A 20395-nucleotide genomic window follows, 5' to 3' on the forward strand; every position below is an offset into this window, starting at 1 on the left:
CTGGTAACCTCTAGATTGTACATCTGCTTCTTTTTTATATATTCACTAGTTTATTTTTTTATATTACATATATAAGTGTTATCATGCAGTATTTGTCTTTCTCTCTCTGAGTTATTTCACTTAGCATAGTGTCCTCCATATCCGTCCATGTTGCTGCAAATAGCAAAATTGTATGCTTTTTTATGGATGAGTAGTATTCTAGTGTGTGTGTTTGTGTGTCTGTGTGTGTACACATCTTCTTGATCCATTCATTTGTTGATGGTCACTTAGGTTGCTTCCAAGCCTTAGTAATTGTAAATAATGCTGCTGTGAACATTGGGGTTTATGTATCTTTTTTAACTGTAGTGGTTTTGTTTTTATTTCTGGTTTTTTGTTTTTGTTTTTTTTTTTATATTACCCAGGAATGGAGTGGCTGGGTAACATGGTAGTTCTATTTGCAGTTTTTTGAGAAACTTCCATTATAGTTTCCGCAGTAGCTATACCAATTCACATTTCCACCAACAGTGTACAGGGGTTCTTTTTTCCCACATCCTCACCAACATTTGTTGTTTGTATTCTTTTTGTTGATAGCTCCTCTGATAGGTGCGATGTGATATTTCTTTGTGTTTTTGATATGTATTTCCCTGATGATTAGCAATGCTGGGTATCTCTTCATGTGCCCATTGACCATCCACATTTCCTCTATGGCAAAATGTCTATTCACTTCTGCCCATTTTCTAATCAGGTTGTTTGGTTTTTGGTTTGGGGGTGTTGTTTGGTTGTTTTTTTCTTTGATGTTGAGTTGTATGAACTGTTTCTATGTTTGGATATTAACCCCTTACTGGTCATATCATTTGCAAATATTTTCTCCTATTTAATAGGTTGTCTTTTCATTTTGTTCATGGTTTCATTTGCTGTGCAAAATCTTTCAAGTTTAATTAAGTCCCATTTATTTATTTTTGCTTTTTTTCCCCTTTCCTTTAGGGAAGGAATCCAAATATATACTGTTGCAATTTATGTCAAACAGTGTTCTGTGTTTTCCTTTAGGAGTTTTATGCTATCTAGTCTTATAATTTAAGTCTTTAATCCATTGTGAGTTTATTTTTATATATGGTGTTAGAGAATTTCCATTTTCATTCTTTTATATCAAATACACTTTTTTGGGGGCGGGGAGTGGTGCAGGTGTGGCCTATGGAAGTTCCCAGGTTAGGGGCTGAATTGGAGCTGCAGCTGCTAGCTTACACCACAGCCACAGCAATGCCAGATCCAAGCCACATCTTCGACCCACACCACAGCTCCCTGGCAGCTCCAGATCCTTAACCCACTGAGTGAGGCCAGGGATCAAACCCGCTTTGTCATGGGTACTTAGTCGGATTTCTTTCTGCTGTGCCACACATATGGGAGATCAAACCCATGCCACAGCAGTGACCAAAACCACTGCAACAACACCAGATCCCTAACCTGCTGTGCCACAGGAGAACTTTTTTTTTTTTACCCTAAATTTTTATAATTATCAACATGGGATAGTCTCATCTTTGCTACCTGTAGAGTATAGATTTACCCACTAGGATTTTATAATAATTTTTAAAATAAATTCTAATTCCTTTACAATTTTTTTGGTCTTTTTTTTTTAAGGCCTAACACACAGCATTTGTAGGTTCCCAGGCTAGGGCTCGAATTGGAGCTGCAGCTGTCAGCCTGTACCACAGCAACACGGGAGCTGAGCCATGTCCGTGACCTACACCACAGTTCATGGCAATGTGGGATTCTTTACCTACCAAGTGAGGCCAAAGATCAAACCCGAAGTCTCATGGATCCTAGTTGGGTTTGTTAACCACTGAGCCATGACAGGAACTCCTAAATCCTTTAGAATTTTAAAAACCTTTTTAGAAAAAGGTGAATCTTGATCCAGTCATGATCCAGATGTTTATATCTACTGTAAATGGTTGTCAGCTTTTTTATGAATTTGCCTTACACTATTACTTTTCTAAACTTATTTCTTGCACTTAAATTTTTGTTTATGTTAGATTTATTAAAAATCATCTGCAGAAGTCAGATACTTGAATTGCAGAAAGTATTCATCCTTATTCCCATTGTTAAATGAGGTGATATTCCTGTAATTTTAATATTTGCTTGTGAATTTAAATATAAAAGCTTTAATATGTTGAAAAATATTCCATATCTAATTTTGAAAGAATCTTAATCGTGAATAACTGTAGAATTTTATTGAGTGCTTACTATGATCTGTTGAAAAAAACTGTAATAGATTTTTTTTACTACTCTTCCTTTTTTTTTTTTTTTTTTTTCTTTTTTCTTTTTGCCTTTTCTTGAGCTGCTCCCGAGGCATATGGAGGTTCCCAGGCTAGGGGTCCAATCGGAGCTGTTGCAGCTGGCCTACACCACAGCCACAGCAACACGGGGATCCGAGCCACGTCTGCGACCCACACCACAACTCACGGCAACCCCAGATCCTTAACCCACTGAGCAAGGCCAGGGATCGAACCCGCAACCTCATGGTTCCTAGTCAGATTCATTAACCACTGCGCCACTATGGGAACTCCAAGTTTTTTTTTTTTTTTTACTACTCTTGAGACAGATTACATTGATGGTTTATCCTGTGTCATATTAGCCTTACATTTATGGGTTAATCCTAAATTTGAGGATATTTAAATTTTTTCTTTTGTTTGCTAATTAGGATTATATAAAAACACTATAACTGTTCTGGAGTAGTAAGTGAGGGAGACTTCTGAGAAATGCCTGAAGGATGTTTAAATATTAGCTGGTTAACCTGGGATAGAGGAGTCAAAGCAGGTGTTTCAGAACAAAGGGATAGAGTATCCTGAGAACCTGGGTTCCAGAGAGCATATGTCCCTACCACATATCTACCTACATACCAATATTGGTACTCTTACACTCTGCCTTTTTTCATAGTATTTAGTCGTCCTCAATTGGAATCCTTCCCACCACCAAGGGAAGGGACTTTTTGTAAAGCAGGAAATTTATAGTCAGCTCTTGTAAGCTTCTGTAGATTTTTAGATAGGTAGATAGCCTACAGTTGTTTCTCTGAAGGGGAAGCAATATTATCAGGAAAGGAATGCATCATTAGTAAAAATCATTTAAGATTGAGAACACTATGGTGAGAACTGAGAGTAGGAGGGAGGGAAAAATGATAGAAATAGCAATACAATAAGAATGAGTTTAGGTGGAGACAATAAAATAATACTACTAGGAAAATAATTCCATTTTAAGAAATGCTTCCACATTATTAACTTGATCTTTAGTACTATGTTATGGAAAATTTGACTATAATTTAGTTCTGCCATGAACATGTTTACTGTTGAGGACTAGCTGTATTTTTAATCCTGGGTAGCTTTACTAGACTTGAAAATATGGGAATTAAACAAGGATGAAAGTATATCTTCATATTTATTTTGGCAAGGGATTATAAAAAGGCGTATTAGAAGTTTCCAAGTTATAGGGAAATCTTTATATGTATTTATAATAGTATTTTTTGCCTTCTCTAAAATGAAATGACATAATTTTAAGTTGAAAATAGCAGATAATGGATTGTAGTTATAATTTCCTATCCCTGAAGTTTAAATAACATAGTGAATATTTAACTCACGTACCAGTTAATCTTGCTGATTTATTGGAATAATGGTAGATTTTAATTTCCTTTCTTTGGAGAATAGGTTTAGATGTAATTTTTTTATGATTTATTTTTCACCCTTAGCATAGCTGGAATTCTAAGTTTCCCTCCAGGATTTCTACCTTTTGTTGCATGTGCCCGGTGTTGTCTTCTATCCTTGAGTGTAGACAAGACCAATGAACATAATTAGGTTACTAATCACTTAACTTTGACTTTAAGAAAGAGAGACTCCAGATGGGCCTAACCTAATTTTTAAAATTGTGAAACATCAGGGAGATGCTTTCCTGTCGTCCTTGAAGAAGCCAACTGCCAGGTAAATAAGGCCACGTGTCAAGAACCTGTGAGCAACTAATAGGGGTAGAAAGTGGTCCCTCTCCAGATGCTTGCAAGCAAATGGAAATCTCAATCCTGCAGGCGCGTGCGCGCGCGCACACACACACACACACACACACGATGAATTCTACCACCAACCTGATGGATCTTGTAAACAAATTTTCCTAGTCATGCCTCCAGATGAGAACTCAGCTGCTGACATTTGATTTCAGTGTTTTTGATAGAATTTGCATGTGAGGCCATCTCTTGGAATTTTGTTTTTAAATCCTGGATTCAGTTTCAGTAGTTGTAGTTGGTCTGTTTATAGTTTCTATTTCTTCCTGGTTCAATCTTGGGAGATTGTACCTTTCTAAGAATTTGTCTGTTTCTTCTAGGTTGCCCATTTTATTGCCATATAGTTGTTTGTAGTAGTCTCTTATGATTCTGTGCTGTCAGTCATAACTTCTCCTTTTTTAGTTCTAATTTTAGTGATTTAAGCCCTCTTCTTTGTTGTTGTTGTTGTTGTTGTTGAAGGGTCTGGCTGAAGATTTAGTGATTTTAGTTTATGTTTTCAAATAACCAGCTTTTAGTTTCATTGATCTTTCCTATTGTTTTCTTTGTGTTTCATTTATTTCTGCTCTGATCTTTATCATGCCATCTAACTTTTTGTTTGTTCTCTTTTCTCTAGTTGCTTTAGGTGTAGAGTTAGATTATCTGAGATTTTTCTTGTATCCTGAGGTAAGATTGTATTCCCTCTTAGAACTGCTTTTGCTTGTGTGTTCTGTAAGTTTTGGATCATTGTGTCTTCATTGTCATTTGTCTCTAGGAATTTTTTTATATCCCCTTTGATTTCTTCAGTGAGCCATTGGTTGTTTAGTAGCATATTCTGGAGCTTCCCCATATTTGTGGGTTTTTCCTTCTGATTTCTACTTTCACAGTGTTGTGGTCAGAAAGGTGCTCAATAGGGTTTCAGTTTTCTTAAATTTGCCAAGGCTTGGTTTGTAGCTCAGCATATGATATATCTCAGATAATGTTCCATGTGCACTTGAGAAGAATGTATATTCTCCTGCTGTCAGATGGAACATTCTCTAAATATCAGTTGGGTCTGTGTAGTCTAATGTGTCATTTAAGGCCTCTGTTTCCATATTGATTTTCTGTCTGGATGATCTGTCCTTTGATGAAAGTGGGATGTTAAAGTCCCCAACTATTGTTGTATTAATGTCAGTATTCTTTGTTTCTAGCTTTTAGAGTCTGTCTTGTATATTGAGGTACTCTGGTTTGGGGTGATATATATTTAAAGTTGTTACATCCTCCTCTTGGCTTGATCCCTTGATTGTTAGGTAGTCCTTCCTTTCTTCTTGTAGTATTCTTTATTTTAAAGTTTTCTTTTTATCGTATTAATATTGGTAGTCCAGTTTTCTTTCAATTTCCATTTTCATGAAATCTATTTTTCCATGCTCTTGCTTTGTCTGTAGGTGTCCTTAGATCTGAACTGGGTCTCTCTTAGACAGAATATATACATGCCTTATTTTTGTATCCATTTAGTCTGTGTCTTTTGATTGTAGCACCAAATCCATTTACATTTAATGTAATTATTGGTATTTGTGTTATTCCCATTTTGTTCATTGTTTTGGATTTATTTTCATAGGTCTATTTTTTTCTGTCCTCTTTGATTCTCTTCTCTTGTGATTTGTGACTGTCTGTACCATTGTGTTTAGATTATCTTTTCTTTTTTGTGGGTATATCTATTGTAGTTTTTCAGTTTATGGTTCTTATAAGGTTTTGATGTAGCAGTGTGTATAATATATGCATAATACACATATATAATATATACATATATAATATATATAATACACGCAAGTGTATATATACTAGTCTGTGTGTGTCTGTGTGTGTATATATATATATATAGCAGTTTGTGTGTATGTATATACACAGACACACACATATATACACACAAGATAGTTTTAAGTTCTTGATCTCTTCTTAATTTGAAATACATTTCCAAGATCCTACATTTGTACTCTGCTCCTCTCATGATTGCTGGTTTTGATACTATATTTGATTTTGGATGATTTCCCTCTTTTACTTTATGTTTGCCTTTACCTGTTGGCTTTTCCATTTGTAATTGTCTTGTATCTGGTTGTGGCCTTTTCTTTTCCACCTAGAAAAGTTCTTTAGCTTATTGTAAAGCTCATTTGTTGGTGCTGAATTCTTTTAACTTTTGGTTATCTGTAAAGCTTTTGATTTCTGTTAAATCTGCAGAGACAGGGCTTGACAAGGGAAGGCTGGAGCCCATGCACTCCTAGAATAGTAGGTGCAGAGCCTGGTGCTTGCTCACAAGTTTCGTAATGTGTCTATGGCTCCCTGTCTCTCAGGACAGTGGGGTCAGGGTATGGTACCCGCTCACAAATTTCATATGTGTCTGGGGCTCCCTGCCTCTCAGGATAGTGGGGTCAGGGCCTGGTACCCACTCACAAGTTTCATAGGAGGGGCTATGGCTAATGCACTCCTGGGACAGTGGGGGCAGGGCCCGATACCTGCTCTTGGGTTTTGCAGGGGTGTTTGTGACCCATGCACTACCAGGACAACGGGGCTGGGCTTCTTGCCTGCCAGCAGGTTTCCCAGCAGCCACTTGGGCCCACATTGGTGGCAGATGCTTATGCCTGCCCCCACCCTCTTGTAGGCAATGTCTTTTGCCTAAGAGTGCTCACAGGGGATGAAACTCTTAATGTGGTCCTGGCCCTCTCCTCACATACCCCCTCAACATTGGTGCCTTGTCTTGCTGACAGGACCAGGTTTCTTCCAAGTAAACCCTTCTTTGGCACAGTCCAGCCTCTTCAGGCTGTCTCCTTGTAGCCATCCCCAGTGCACTCCCTGGGTCTGACTTTTGAATCCTCAGCCTCAGCTCCCAACTCTCATTTGTGCTGATGGATGACTGTCTAAGGTTGGAGAGTACAGGGCTGTTGTGCTGACTCTTCTTATTACCTTCCACAACCGGTTGCTGCTCCAAAGCTCTTCCTCCATCCAGACTGATATCTCCACTGGTGAGAGGACTTCTCTGGGTGCAGGAACCTTTCCTCCCTCACAACTCTCTCTTCATTTGGCATAGGCCGCATTCTGATGCCTCTCTCTCTCTTTTCTCTTTTTCTCCTTGGGCTACCCAGCCTCGTGGGATTTTTGTTTTTTTTCCCTTTTGGAATAGTTCTTGTGTCAGCATTCAGTAGACACTCCATGTGAATCATTCCACTTGTAGATATATTTTTTAATATTTTTGTAGGAAGAGGTGTCCTACTTCCTCAGCCACCTTGATCCCCCCTCTTTTCATTATCTTTTCATCTGTTGATGGGCACTTAGGTTGTTTCCATATCTTGGCTATTGTAAATAATGCTGCAGTGAATGTAGAGGTGACATATGCCTCTTTTATTTATTTATTTTCTTTTTTCTCTGCCCTGGGGCACATGGAGATCCCAGGCCAGGGATCAGATCCAAGCCACAGTTGGGATCTGTGCTGCAGCTATGGCAAGACTGGATCCTTAATCCTCTATGCCAGGCTCGGGATTGAACGTCTGTCCTAGTTCTCCAGAAATGCTGCCAATTCTGTTGCACTACAGTGGGAACTCCAATATATATCTTTTTAAATTAATGCTTTTGTATTCATTGGGTAAATATCCAGAAGTGGAATAGCTGAATCATATAGTAGGTGTATTCTTAATTTTCTGAGGATTCTCTATACTGTTTTCCACAATGGCTGCACCAATCCTACCACTAGTGTATGAGGAGGGTTCCCTTTCCTCTACATCCTTTCCAACCCTTGTTAGTTTTTGTCTTTTTGATAATAGCCATTCTGACCCATTCATGGTAATATCTTCTTATTGTTTTGATTTGTTTTCTCTAATAATTAGTGATGTTGAACATTTCTTCTCATGCCTGTTGGCCATCTGTCTTCTTTGGAAAAAAGTCTATACAGCTCCTCTGCCCATTTTTTAATTTGAGTTGTTTGGGGTTTTTTATTGCTGAGTACTTTGCCATTTTATATAAGAGACTTGAACATCCTTAGATTTTAGTATCTGCCATAGGTTGGGGGAAGGAGGCAGGGGACAGGTGTGTGTGTGTCCTGGAATCGGTTTCCTAGGGATACCAAGGGACTACTATAAAATAAAATACAGAATATAAGTTTTGTAAGGTTTCCATATATATATATATATGTATATATATATATATGTATATATATATATATGCATGTTTAAGAAGTTCTTCTACTTTGTTATATTAATAGTGTTGCTGATGTTATTAGTACTTTCTATTTATTATAAATAGTGAGTAAGAGGATAGTTAAAAATGTGTTACTGATTCACTTGTTTCTTTAAATAGTTATTTTACCAGTTTACTTAACAAATATCTATTACTGGGCAAGATTTTAGATAAAAAAATATTTTAAGAACAATGTTAATAGTATCAGTTTTCCTCTCATAGGTTTTGCAGCCCTGTGACTTGTTCTATCAAGCCACTCAGATAAGTACAGATCCAAAAGTGATTGATTTATCAGTAAAATCCCTGACACTGAAGGTAAGTAACAATGTAGTCAGCCATTCAGATCTTTAGTGCCTTTTTAAAAAAATTAAGAAATGTAGAAATAACCAATTATTATAGCAACCCTTTTAATTGTTAAATAAGCAGAAGAAAAGCTATTTTTTAAAAATAATTTTATGACATAATTTTAAAATAAGTACTTTTTATAATGAATGTCTTCACATATTATATTAGCAGTTGACTGCTTCTATAGTTAACATCTCTATAGTATGTGTAATTGAAATTGATTGGTTTAATATCACCATGGAAATATTTTAACAGTTGAAATTAGAATTGAAAAAAATTTTTATAGACATCAAATGGTATATACTGTTTTTTGGTAGTATTGCTGGTTCAATATTAATTCCTCTTGATCCTTCAGCAAATTCATTTAGTATTATTTGAAGTGTGTATTTTTGAAAATGGTTTGTGTAGATTTTTTAATTGGTTTAAATTTTTCCCCTTAGGTTTCACCAGTTATCATAAATACTGTGATTACCATAACTTCAGCACTTTACACAGCTAAGGAAACCGTCCCACAAGAAACTGCTTCTTCTACAGCACAATTATGGGAAAAAAAAGATACAAAAAATTTAAAAATGTGGTTTCTTGAAGAACCAAATGAAGTTGAAAAAATAGCTCCCACAACTGAATTGGTGCCCAATGGAGAGATGATAAAAATGAATATTGATTCTATTTTTATAGTTCTTGAGGCTGGAATTGGACATAGAACAGTGCCTATGCTTTTGGCAAAATCACGTTTCTCAGGGGAAGGCAAAAACTGGAGTTCTCTGATAAATCTGCACTGTCAGCTTGAGCTAGAAGTAAGCATATGTAGTATTTTTCTAGATATTATAACAAATAATGTGACATATAGACTCTTTTGCAAATCTTATTTAGTCATTTAAGTTTATTATAAATGTAATGTTGGTTTACAAAACTTTTGGAAGAAAGTTTACAGATTTATGCCCTTGATGTTGTTGTTTTTAGGTGTACATTACTTTTACATTTATTTAGAGTACATATCTGTATTAAGTTTACATTTCAATTGATTTCATGCAAATTAATGTTGGTAATATTAAATAGACTTGAATAGATACAAAATTAGTTTTGTTTTTTTTTTTATTTTTAGGGCTGCATCTGCAGCATTTGGAAGTTCGCAGGCTAGGGGTCGAATCAGAGCTGCAGCTGCCAGTCTACACCACAGCCACAGTAATGCGGTATCTGAGCTGTGTCTGTGGACTACACCGCAGCTCACAGCAACATTGGATCCCTGACCCACTGAGAGAGGCCAGGGATTGAACCCACATCCTCAAGGATCCTAGTTGGGTTCATTACCACAACTAGGATCTTACTTCTAAGAATTAAATTGATAAATTCCCATTGTGGCTCAGTGGGTTAATAACCAGATTAGTATCCATGAGGATACAGGTATGATCCCTGGCCTTGCTCAGTGGGTTAAGGATCTGGTGTTTTCATAATCTGCAGTGTAGGTCACAAAAGTGGCTTGGATCTGCATTGCTGTGGCTGTGGTGAAGGCTGGCAGCTACAGCTCCATTTCAACCCCTAGCCTGGGAACTTCCAAATGCCATAGGTATGGCCCTTAAAAAAAAATAAAAAATAAAAATAAAAGAATTAAATACGCTTTTTCCTTTAAAATTATATTGGACTATTTCTTAATCTTCTCTAAAATATTAATAGAAAGAATTAGAAGTGTAGGCCTTATACTTTGATGTAACACAATTTTTATACTCAAGTGAGAATCTAACAAGGTCTTTCAACTTTTTGTTAGAGTCCTTTAATTATATAAATTATATTTGCTTTGAAGCAATATGTATTTTGCTTCAGAATTTCCCAGAGATATTTTGCTTTAAATTATTGAGTTTCTGTCTGGTAGAAACTAATATTCTATTTTAATAAATATGAAAAAATTTTAAGCAGCTGTAATATTTGTATTGATGCAGAGTTACATACTAATAGAGGTAGAACTAACAGACTACATTTCAGATTTTCACGTTTTTACTAGTATTGTCTATATTTTGTAGAGGATTTAATCTAGGATATCCAGGAAATTCAGTTAATTCAAATAAGTACACACTTATTGAATCATATCTTACTTGCCTGTAAGGGCTTTCAAAGTCAGTGGAAGTAGACAGACATGTTTTAAAATGTCAGCAGTGTTTGATAGATGAACAGTTTTTGATGTTAAATCCAGACTGAAAGTCAAGGAAAGATACTTAAAAGAATTTTTGTCTGAATTAAATTGTGAAGACTAGACTATGAAGTTAGCCAGGTGAGGAAACTGAGGAAGTATGTATAGGAAAAATGGCATGTAGATGGTTTTCATGTAAAAGAAATACAACAGCCAAAAGGAATGGTGGTGGAAAACAGAATGGAATATCATTTTAGAAAATACTAGAATGCCTTATTTAAAAAAATTAAAAATTCTCTCTCTAGGTACATTATTACAATGAAATGTTTGGTGTATGGGAGCCTTTGCTTGAACCCTTAGAAATTGATCAGACTGAAGATTTTAGACCATGGAATCTTGGAATCAAGGTATTTTTGAAATAAATTCAGATATTAAGGATGTCCACATCCACTTTAATTTTAATCACAGCAGAGTACAAGTATATCATTACAAGCCTTTCCACATGCTTCCTTGTTTGACCTCTGAATGTAATTTTCAAACCCAGGGCCAGTGCCTTCTGGGCTTCTAATAAAAATAGTTAAGTAACTTTTATTACGTACTAGGCACTGTTCTAAATAATCTACTTTTGCTTCACCCTTACAACAAATTTCTGAGGGAGATACAGTTTTAAACTCCAATTTAAAATGTGACAGGACTGAAACTGTAGAAGTAAAAGGCCTTCCATAAAATAATACCTTTAAATTGGAAGAGACAGGATGCAGTCTGACTACAGAGTCTCCATGTGTAACCGTCATGTTAAAATATCTCTAGCTTTTCTTGTGGGTTGTAGTCTGTTTCAAGTTTTCTTTGATCACTGAAGGGTGTATATATAGAAGAAGATATATTTGCTTGAAATACACTGTGAATTTATGTAATCATATGAATCAGGACATTTGAATGGATGAAATGAAATTGTGCTTCTGAAGCTAGAGACTGCATAATTACTAGCATTTCTCCTCCTTAGTAGTGACTCAGTCAACATGCAGACAAATTTTCAGTGGTTTAAAGCCAAGCCAAGCCACAGCAACAAAGATGACTAGCAGCTTTTTGTATTAGACCAGTACATTTAATTATCCACATACTTCAAATAAAGTATTTGGATAAAGGAGCTTCTTTGGTGGTGGTTAGGTTGAAATACACATAAGCAGTGGGTCTGTAAGTCCTCAAAAGAGGTAGGTGCTATTGATTCATATGAGCCTTAGGTCCTAGTGACGCTGTTCTGCAACTATTATTGGACTTCTTAAGTCCCTAGGTTTCTGTTATTTATTGAGCATGACCAATAGACTAAATGCCTTTTCTTGCTTTGAATTTCTATGTGCTCTGTGCTTCTAATTTTCATTCAGATGTCACAAGCATTTAGTGATTTTAGGGTTTTCTTCCCTTCTAAAGTGTGCCTGCCATTTTAGTGTCACTGAGGAGAAAACGTTTTCTTCCCGTACTGTTCCTATCCAGTGTTACCTTAGTTAGCTGATGTCCAAGTAATTCCAGAAAAGCATTAGAACTGATAAAATTTATTGTTCTCTAACATTGTCATTGGAATTAGTCTAACATTTGTTTTCTCTTTGCAAAATGACTATTGTTTTGCTCCTAGGAACAAATTTTCATCACTTTTCTATAATTTGTATGTTATTTTAGATGAAAAAGAAAGCCAAAAAGGCCATTGTTGAGTCAGATACTGAAGAAGAAAATTACAAAGTGCCAGAATATAAAACTGTCATCACTTTCCATTCAAAAGACCAACTGAACATTACATTATCCAAATGTGGCCTTGTAATGTTAAATAATTTAGTCAAGGTAAGAAAAGTACTTGATACTTTAAATGTTGATGTACTGGTCTGAGTGAGTACTTCTATTTCATTGAAAAAGAAGTTTTTTCCTGTTAACTTGGCTATTTGTCATATGTCCACTAGTGTTCTGCTTTTCATTTAGTTTTCTGCATTTTTTTTTTACAATAACTCTTCCTTATTAGGCATTTACAGAAGCTGCCACATTATCTTCATCTGGCATCATAAGGGATCTAGCACCATTTATAATTTTAAATTCTCTTGGACTCAATATCTCTGTTACACCAAGTGAATCTTTTAGCGTACTCAACGTACCTATGGCAAAATCATATGTATTGAAAAGTGAGGAGAGTTTAAGTATGGATTACGTCCGAACTAAAGATAATGATCATTTCAATGCAATGACCAGCCTAAGCAGCAAACTCTTCTTCATTCTTCTTAGTAAGTGATGAATTAACTTCCTGGGGCCTAAATTTCTTCTAAGTTGTATTTTATATCCCATTTTACTCATTTATGTTATCTCACAGGTTTTTTGTTTTGTTTTGTTTTTTTACTACTTTTGTATCTTTATTCTTCCTGGGTAATTGTATGGATAAAAGCTAATGTACAGAAATCATGAACATGACACACGATAAGCATTCCATAAACACCATAGTTATTATTATCATTATTGTACCATGTGGAAGGAGGATTGCATTTACTGTATAGATGGGAAAGCTCCAGACCAAAGAAAAGAAACGGCTGCCATATAGTCATAAGACCAGTCAAGCTCATATACTGTGTAATGACCCTTTACATGGAGCTCATACATTTATTATTTTGAAAATCATCTCAAAGATAAAAAAAGTCTGGATTCTACTGGAAGAGTAATCAGTACATGTTAAAACTTAGCTTGATTTTTGTCTACGACTCTGAGAGCTCAAAAAAAAAAAAGTCAAGTTTTGGAGTAGAGCCCAGGACTGAGTTAGTAGGTCCAATTCAAAATGATGTGCCCAGAGAAAGCCAAAGAAAGGAATCAAGAAACCTCCTTCCTGGGCTCCATGGTCTGTGGCCAAATTATCATTACAAATTTTTTAGATCTTGTTCCCAATATGTTCCAAATTTTATTATTTCCTTTGCAGGTTGCTGTTGTCATTATATTATTATAGTTCAGATTGACTTTCTTTATCCACCACTTTATTTAGAGCATGGAAATTTACTATTTTTTTAAAGTTGTAGAGAGGAAAAATATTAACTCATCCTTAGTAAGCTTTCACAGGGTATAGCTATGTTTGTTTTAACCACCTTTAGTATAACTAAGTAGAATGCTACCGGTTTTGCAACTGAATGAATTCAGAATCTTTTTTTTTTTTTTTTTAAGGGCCATATATGCAGCATATGAAAGTTCCCAGGCTAGGAGTCAAATCGTAGCTTCAGCTGCTGGCCTCCACCGCAGCTCACAGCAATGCCAGATCCAAGCCGCATCTGCAACCTACACTATAGCTTGCAGCAACAACAGATCCTTAACTCATTGAGCAAGGCCAGGGGATCAAACCTGCATCCTCAGGGACATGGTGTCAGGTTCTAATGCTGAGCCACAATGGGAACTTCTAAATTTTAAAATTATCATAGTATATACTCATTGTGAGGTTAAATATTAAATAGTCCCAAAGACTCACCCACTCTACTTTGACAGGGTGACATTTGAATAGTTAGGGAAGGGAGTGCATTTGAAAGGTTAATGAGACTTTGAGGAGGGGTACTAAAACTGATAGCTTAATATTTTTTTTATATGCAGGAAATGATTCATAAAAGTGGCTAGGTTTCAGGTATTGTCCCGGCACTGTCAGTGAATTGTTCTCATCAAATTTGCCTCTGTTTGAACATTTTTTTGGTTTTTTCTTTTGTTTGTTTTTTTGTTTTTATTTGCTTTTTAGGGCCATACCCCCACGGCGTATGGAGATTCCCAGGCTAGGGTTTGATTTGGAGCTACAGCTGCCAGCCTGTGCCACTGCCACAGCAACACTGGATTGGAGCCACATCTTTGACCTACACCACAACTCATGGAAACACTGGATCCTTAACCCACTGAGCAATGCCAGGGATTGCACCTGCGTCCTCATGGATACTAGTTGGGTTCAGTAACCGCTGAGCTGTGATGAGAACTCCGTTTTTTGTTTGTTTGTTTGTTTTTAAAGATTTTTATGGGATAGCAGGGAGGGGGGTTATATACACCCCAATAGAATACATGTTCTGTATGTTAAATAAGACTGCATAAAATTTTAATTAAATCTTAGATATCACAAGGTGTCAAAAGATTCTTGCAAAAATTAAAAACTGAAAAATTGCAGCTACTTGGTAATTGCAATGACTGCCTGAATGTATTCGGCTCTGGTTATTTTGACAGCTAAGCAGAGATCAGTGTTCTTGTATTTTCTAGTAATTTCTTTGATCAGTCGGTTATTTTTAAAAGGTTATGTTGTTGTCTTAGGTTAAACTGCGAATGAGATTTTTTTTTAAATTAAAAACATTTTTTGGTAAAATGCTTTGAAAGTTTTCAGTGAATGGTGTAGAAATGTGTTATTGATTCTTGAAATATTCATTTGTATAAATTAAAGTGATAATTATTCATAAGTTGAAGAAAACGTCTGATATTTCTGGTTTACTGTGTTTACATAAAATTATTATGTGATTTATAATAAAAACATGCAAACATATATATTTAATTTAGCACCTGCTAACCACTCTGCTGCTGATAAAATCCCTTTAACAAAAGTTGGACGACGACTCTATACTGTACGACACAGAGAGTCTGGAGTTGAAAGATCTATTGTTTGTCAAATTGATGCAGTGGAAGGAAGTAAGAAGGTAACCATTCGCTCCCCAGTGCAGGTACTGAATGATTCATTTTTTTGTGGGATTTTATTATTCATATTTGTGTGCTGCTTTAAAGAAAACTAAAGCAAATTACTAGCAAAAGAAGACAAACTATAATAGAAATACACCTAATATCTAAATAATCATTATCAGTAATTACTACTCTAATACAAGCAGTTGTAGAATTTTGTTGACCTTACTTCTCATAATTTATTTTTTATTTATTTTTTGATAGGCAAGAAATAGATTTATTAAGATAGGACGCTTGTGAGAGGTTCAGGCAGGCAAGGAGGCTTTGGACTCAACTTTGTTTAAATTCAGTGAATTTTATTATATTTATAGTTGTACAACCATCATCACAACCTAATTTTTGAACATTTCCGTCACAAATTCCCGGTCCATCCCTCCCCCCCCACCCTCTAGCAACCTGTCTCCTTTGGTAGCCGTAAGTTTTTCAAAGTCTGTGAGTCTGTTTCTCTTCTGCAAATAAGTTCATTGAATTCTTTTCTTAGTTTCCACAAATACTTGATAGCATATGATGTTTGTGTGTCACTATCTGACTAATTCACTTAGCATGATAAATTCTAGGTCCATCCGTGTTGCTGCAGATGCCATTATTTCATTCCTTTTTATGGCTGAGTAATGTTCCATTTTGTATATGTACCACATCTTCTTTAGCCTCGGTTTATGGACATTTAGGTTACTTCCATGATTACATGGCTATTGTATATAATGTCACAGTTAACATTGGGGTATATGTATCTTTTCAAGTCATGGTTTGTTTTCCAGATAGATACGCAGGAGTAGGTTTGCTAGATCATGTGGTAATTCTATTTTTAGTTTTTTGAGGAATTTCCATACTGTTTTCCATAATGGTTGCACCAGTTTACATTGCTACCAACAGTGTAATAGCGTTTCCTTTTCTCCATACCCTCTCCAGCATTTATTGTTTGTAGACTTTTTGTTGATGGCCATTCTGGATGGTTTAAGGTGGTACCTCATAGTAGTTTTGATTTGCATTTCTCTAATAATTAGTGATGTTGAACATCTTTTCATGTATTGTTGGGCCATCTGTATACTTCTTTGGAGAATTATCTGTTTAGATCTGCCCATTTTTTGGATGTGGTTGTGGTTTTTTTTGGTATTGAGTGGCAGGAGGTGTTTATATATGTTAGAGATTAATCCCTTGCCAGTTGCTTCATTTGCAATATTTTCTCCCATCCTGTGGGTTGTCTCTAGGATTTTCTAGGTACGGTTTCATGTGATCTGTAAACAGTGATAGTTTTACTTCTTTTATGATTTGTATTCCTTTTATTTATTTATTTTTTCTTCTCTGATTGCCATGACTAGGACTTACAAAAGAATGTTGAATAAAAGTGGTGAGAATATGTATCCTTTTCTTGCCCCTGATCTTAGAGTAAATGCTTTCAGCTTTTCACCATTGAGTGTGATGTTAGATGTGGGTTTGTCCTGTATGGCCTTTATTAGGTTGAGGTAGGTTCCTTCTGTGCCCACTGTCTGGAGAGGTTTTTGCTTTTAATCATAAATGAGTTTTGAATTTTGTCAAAAGCTTTTTTTTAGCATGTATTAAGATAACCATATGGTTTTTATTCTTTAGATTCTTAATGTAGTGCATCACACTGATTGATTTGCAGATACTGAAGCATCCTTGTATCCTTAAAATAAATCCAACTTGATCATGGTATATGATCTTTTTAAAGGATTGTTGGATTCAATTTGCTAATATTTTGTTGAGGATTTTTATGTCTATGTTCTTCAGTGATACTGGCCTGAAATTTTCTTTTTTTGTGGTATATTTGTCTGGTTTTGGTATCAGGGTGATGATGGTGGCCTCATAGAATGTGTTTAGAAAAGTTCCTTCCTCTGCACTTTCGTGTAATAGTTTCAGAAAGATAGGTGTTAACTCTTCTCTAAATATTTGATTTAATTCACCTGTGAGGTCATCTGGTCCTTGCTTTTGTTTTTATTTATTTATTTATTTAGTCTTTTTAGGGCCACACATGCGGCATATGGAAATTTCCAGGCTAGGGGTCGAATTGGAGCTGTAGTGACCTGTATCACAGATCATGGCAATGCTGGATCCTTAACCCACTGAGCAAGGCCCAGGATCAAACCTGAGTCTTCATAGAAGCCAGTCAGACTCATTTCCACTGAGCCCCAACGGGAACTCCTCTCACTTTTTTTTTTTTTTTTTTTTTTTTTTTTTTTGTCTTTTTGCGATTTCTTGGGCTGCTCCCGCGGCATATGGAAGTTCCCAGGCTAGCTGTCTAATCGGAGCTGAAGCCGCTGGCCTACACCAGGGCCACAGCAACGCTGGATCCGAGCCGAGTCTGCAACCCACACACCACAGCTCACGGCAACGCCAGATCGTCAACCCACTGAGCAAGGGCAGGGATCGAACCCGCAACCTCATGGTGCCTAGTCGGATTCGTTAACCACTGTGCCACGACGGGAACTCCCTCACTTTTGTTTTTAAATCACAGGTTCAACTTCAGTACTTGTAATTGGTCTGTTTATTGTTTCTTTTTTGTTTGTTTTGTTTTTCTTTTTTTTCGGGCCGTAAGTACAGCATATGGAAGTTCCTGGGCTAGGGGTCGAATCAGAGCTGAAGCTATAGGCCTGTGCCACAGCCACGGCAGCGCTAGATCTGAGTTGCATCTGCGACCTACACCACAGCTCATGGCAGTGCCATCTCTTTAGTCCACTGAGCAAAGCCAGGGATCGAACCCGCATCTTCACAGATACTAGTAGGGTTCATTACCGCTGAGCCACAATGGTTTCCGTTTCTTCCTGGTTCAATATTGGGAGATTGTACCTTTCTAAGAATTTGTCCATTTCTTCTAGATTGCCCATTTTATTGACATGTGGTTGTTTGTAGTAGTTTCCTATGATCCTTGGTATTCTGTGGTGGCAATTGTAACTTCTTTTTTATTTCTACTTTTGTTGATTTAAGCTCTCTCCTCTTTTCTGTTGAAGGGTGTAGCTAAAGATTTATCAATTTTTTTTTTCAAATAACTAGCCTTTTCTTTTGTTTTCTTTATATTTCATTTATTTCTGCCCTGGTTTTTTATGAGGTCAGCTAATTTGGGGTTTTGTTCTTTTTTACTAGTCGCTTTGGGTGTGTTTATTTGAGATTTTTCTTATTTCCTGAGGCAATGTTATATTCCCTCTTAGAACTCCTCTGCTGTGTTCCATAAGTTTTGGATCATTGTATCTCCTGGTCATTTTTCTCTAATTCATATGCTCTTTGATTTCTTCAGTGACCCAGTGATCTCCTATGTCTTTGGATGTAGAATATCTTTTTTGTTAGGCTCTAGTCTTTTTTTGTCGATGATTGTTAAGCATTTAGTTGTGATTTTGTTGTTCTCGTGGGAGGAGATAAGCTCAGGGTTTTCTACTCCACCATTTTGTCTCCAGTCAGTATGTATTTATTCTTTTACTTAGAGAATATAGTGGCAAATTCTGTAAAGCTTTATTGAGGCAAAATCGATGTACACTAAGCTGCATATATTGGATGACTTTTGTCTAAAACATTCACATATTATACCCTCATCACAGTCAAGGTAATAAAAATACCCCAAAGAGTTTCCTCACCCCCTATTTCCCCATTCCCATGCATCCACTGATAGGTTCTTGGTGCACATAAGTTACACAGTATAGAATCTTAAATAAATGGAGTGAAGTACAAAATGGAGGCTGACTTCTTTCATTCAGCATAATTTTGTAAGTATCAAGTTTTGTGTATTCATATTGTTGCCTGCAATTACATTGTTGTTGTTTAGAATCTATTCTTTGGATATATGGCATACCATTTTGAATGCATTTTTGTATGTGATTTGAAGTAAGGATTTAGGTTCATTTTTTTTCCACTTGGCTATTCATTTATTCTGATCAAGATTATCTTTTTTCCATTAAATTGCCTTCAAAATTTTGTGAAAAATAAATAGACCGTATATGTGGATGTTTATATCTGAGGTCTCTAATCTGTTTCATTGATCTCTTTATGCCAGTACCACACTGTCTTTATTATTTAATCTTGAGTCTTGAAATTGAGTGATATAAATTGTCCCCCTTTGTGCTTTTTCAAAGTTGTTTTGGCTAGCATAAGTTCTTTCCATTTAAATTTTAGACACGGGTTTTCAGTTTTCATTTAAAATTTTTGTTTAAATGACATATTAAGTTTAGGCTTTTTTTTATTGCCAGTAGAAGTAGGTTTTTTTTCCTAATTAGCTTGTATTATGAAGCCTTACTAGGTGCACTTATTATTTCTAGCAGATTTTTTTTTTTTTTGGCTTTTTAGGGTCGCACCCGTGGCATATGGTAATTCCCAGGCTAGGGGTCAAATTGGACCTACAGCTACCTGCCTATGCCACAGCAACAGCAACACCAGATTCAAGCCACGTCTGCAACCTGTACCACAGCTCATGGCAACAATGGATCCCTGAACCACTGAGCAGGGCCAGGGATCGAACCTGCATCCTCATGGATTCTAGTCAGATTTGTTTGTGCTGTGCCATAGAGGGAACTCCCTCTAGTGGATTTTTTATGGATATTGATAGTTATTGATGTTGGCAGATAAAAACATTTTTACATTTTATTTTCCAATTTATTGTCTTATTTTTTTTCTTTTTGCACTGTATAGAACCTCTAGTACAATTTGAATAGAAATTATGAAAGTGGATTTGTTTTCTATTTTTCTCAGTATTAGGGGAAAAGTATTCACTCCTTCACCTTTAAGTGTGTTTTGAGCTGTACTTTTTTGGTACATGATCCCTTCGTTCCTACTTTGCTGAGAGGTTTTTTTTTTTTTTTAATCAGGAATGGATGTTGGATTTTTGCCAAATGAATTTCTGTGCTTATTGAAAGGATCTTTTAAAAGTTTTGATAGTATGATGCATTACATTGGTTTTTAATTATTATATTAAATAAGGATTGATTTTGAAGTGTTAAATCAACTTGATATCTCCAGCATAAATCTCATTTGGCCATGAAGTATTAACCTTTTAATGTATTATTGGATTGATTGGCTAA

At 36.0% G+C, this 20395-nt stretch overlaps 1 protein-coding gene across 4 annotated transcripts in view; it reads left to right on the plus strand.

The window, feature by feature from the left end:
* VPS13A (vacuolar protein sorting 13 homolog A) overlaps positions 1 to 20395 on the plus strand; it is a 261965-nt gene that overhangs the window by 152503 nt on the left and 89067 nt on the right. For all 4 annotated transcript variants that reach the window (XR_014822948.1, XM_021065108.2, XM_084988047.1 and 1 more), the window contains exons 40-45: positions 8417 to 8509; positions 8980 to 9336; positions 10970 to 11071; positions 12339 to 12497; positions 12673 to 12928; positions 15198 to 15358. Coding sequence is in view for 3 of the 4 variants with exons in the window: in XM_021065108.2 (XP_020920767.2) it covers positions 8417 to 8509; positions 8980 to 9336; positions 10970 to 11071; positions 12339 to 12497; positions 12673 to 12928; positions 15198 to 15358 (1128 nt within the window). In the remaining variant the exon portion in view is untranslated. The remainder of the gene's footprint in view (positions 1 to 8416; positions 8510 to 8979; positions 9337 to 10969; positions 11072 to 12338; positions 12498 to 12672; positions 12929 to 15197; positions 15359 to 20395) is intronic.

Source organism: Sus scrofa, chromosome 1, assembly GCF_054392235.1.
Source record: "Sus scrofa isolate SSC_HxYL_T2T_F1_AM1 chromosome 1, Sscrofa_HxYL_maternal_Yorkshire_Landrace_v2.0, whole genome shotgun sequence".
Classification (NCBI taxonomy): Eukaryota; Metazoa; Chordata; class Mammalia; order Artiodactyla; family Suidae; genus Sus; species Sus scrofa.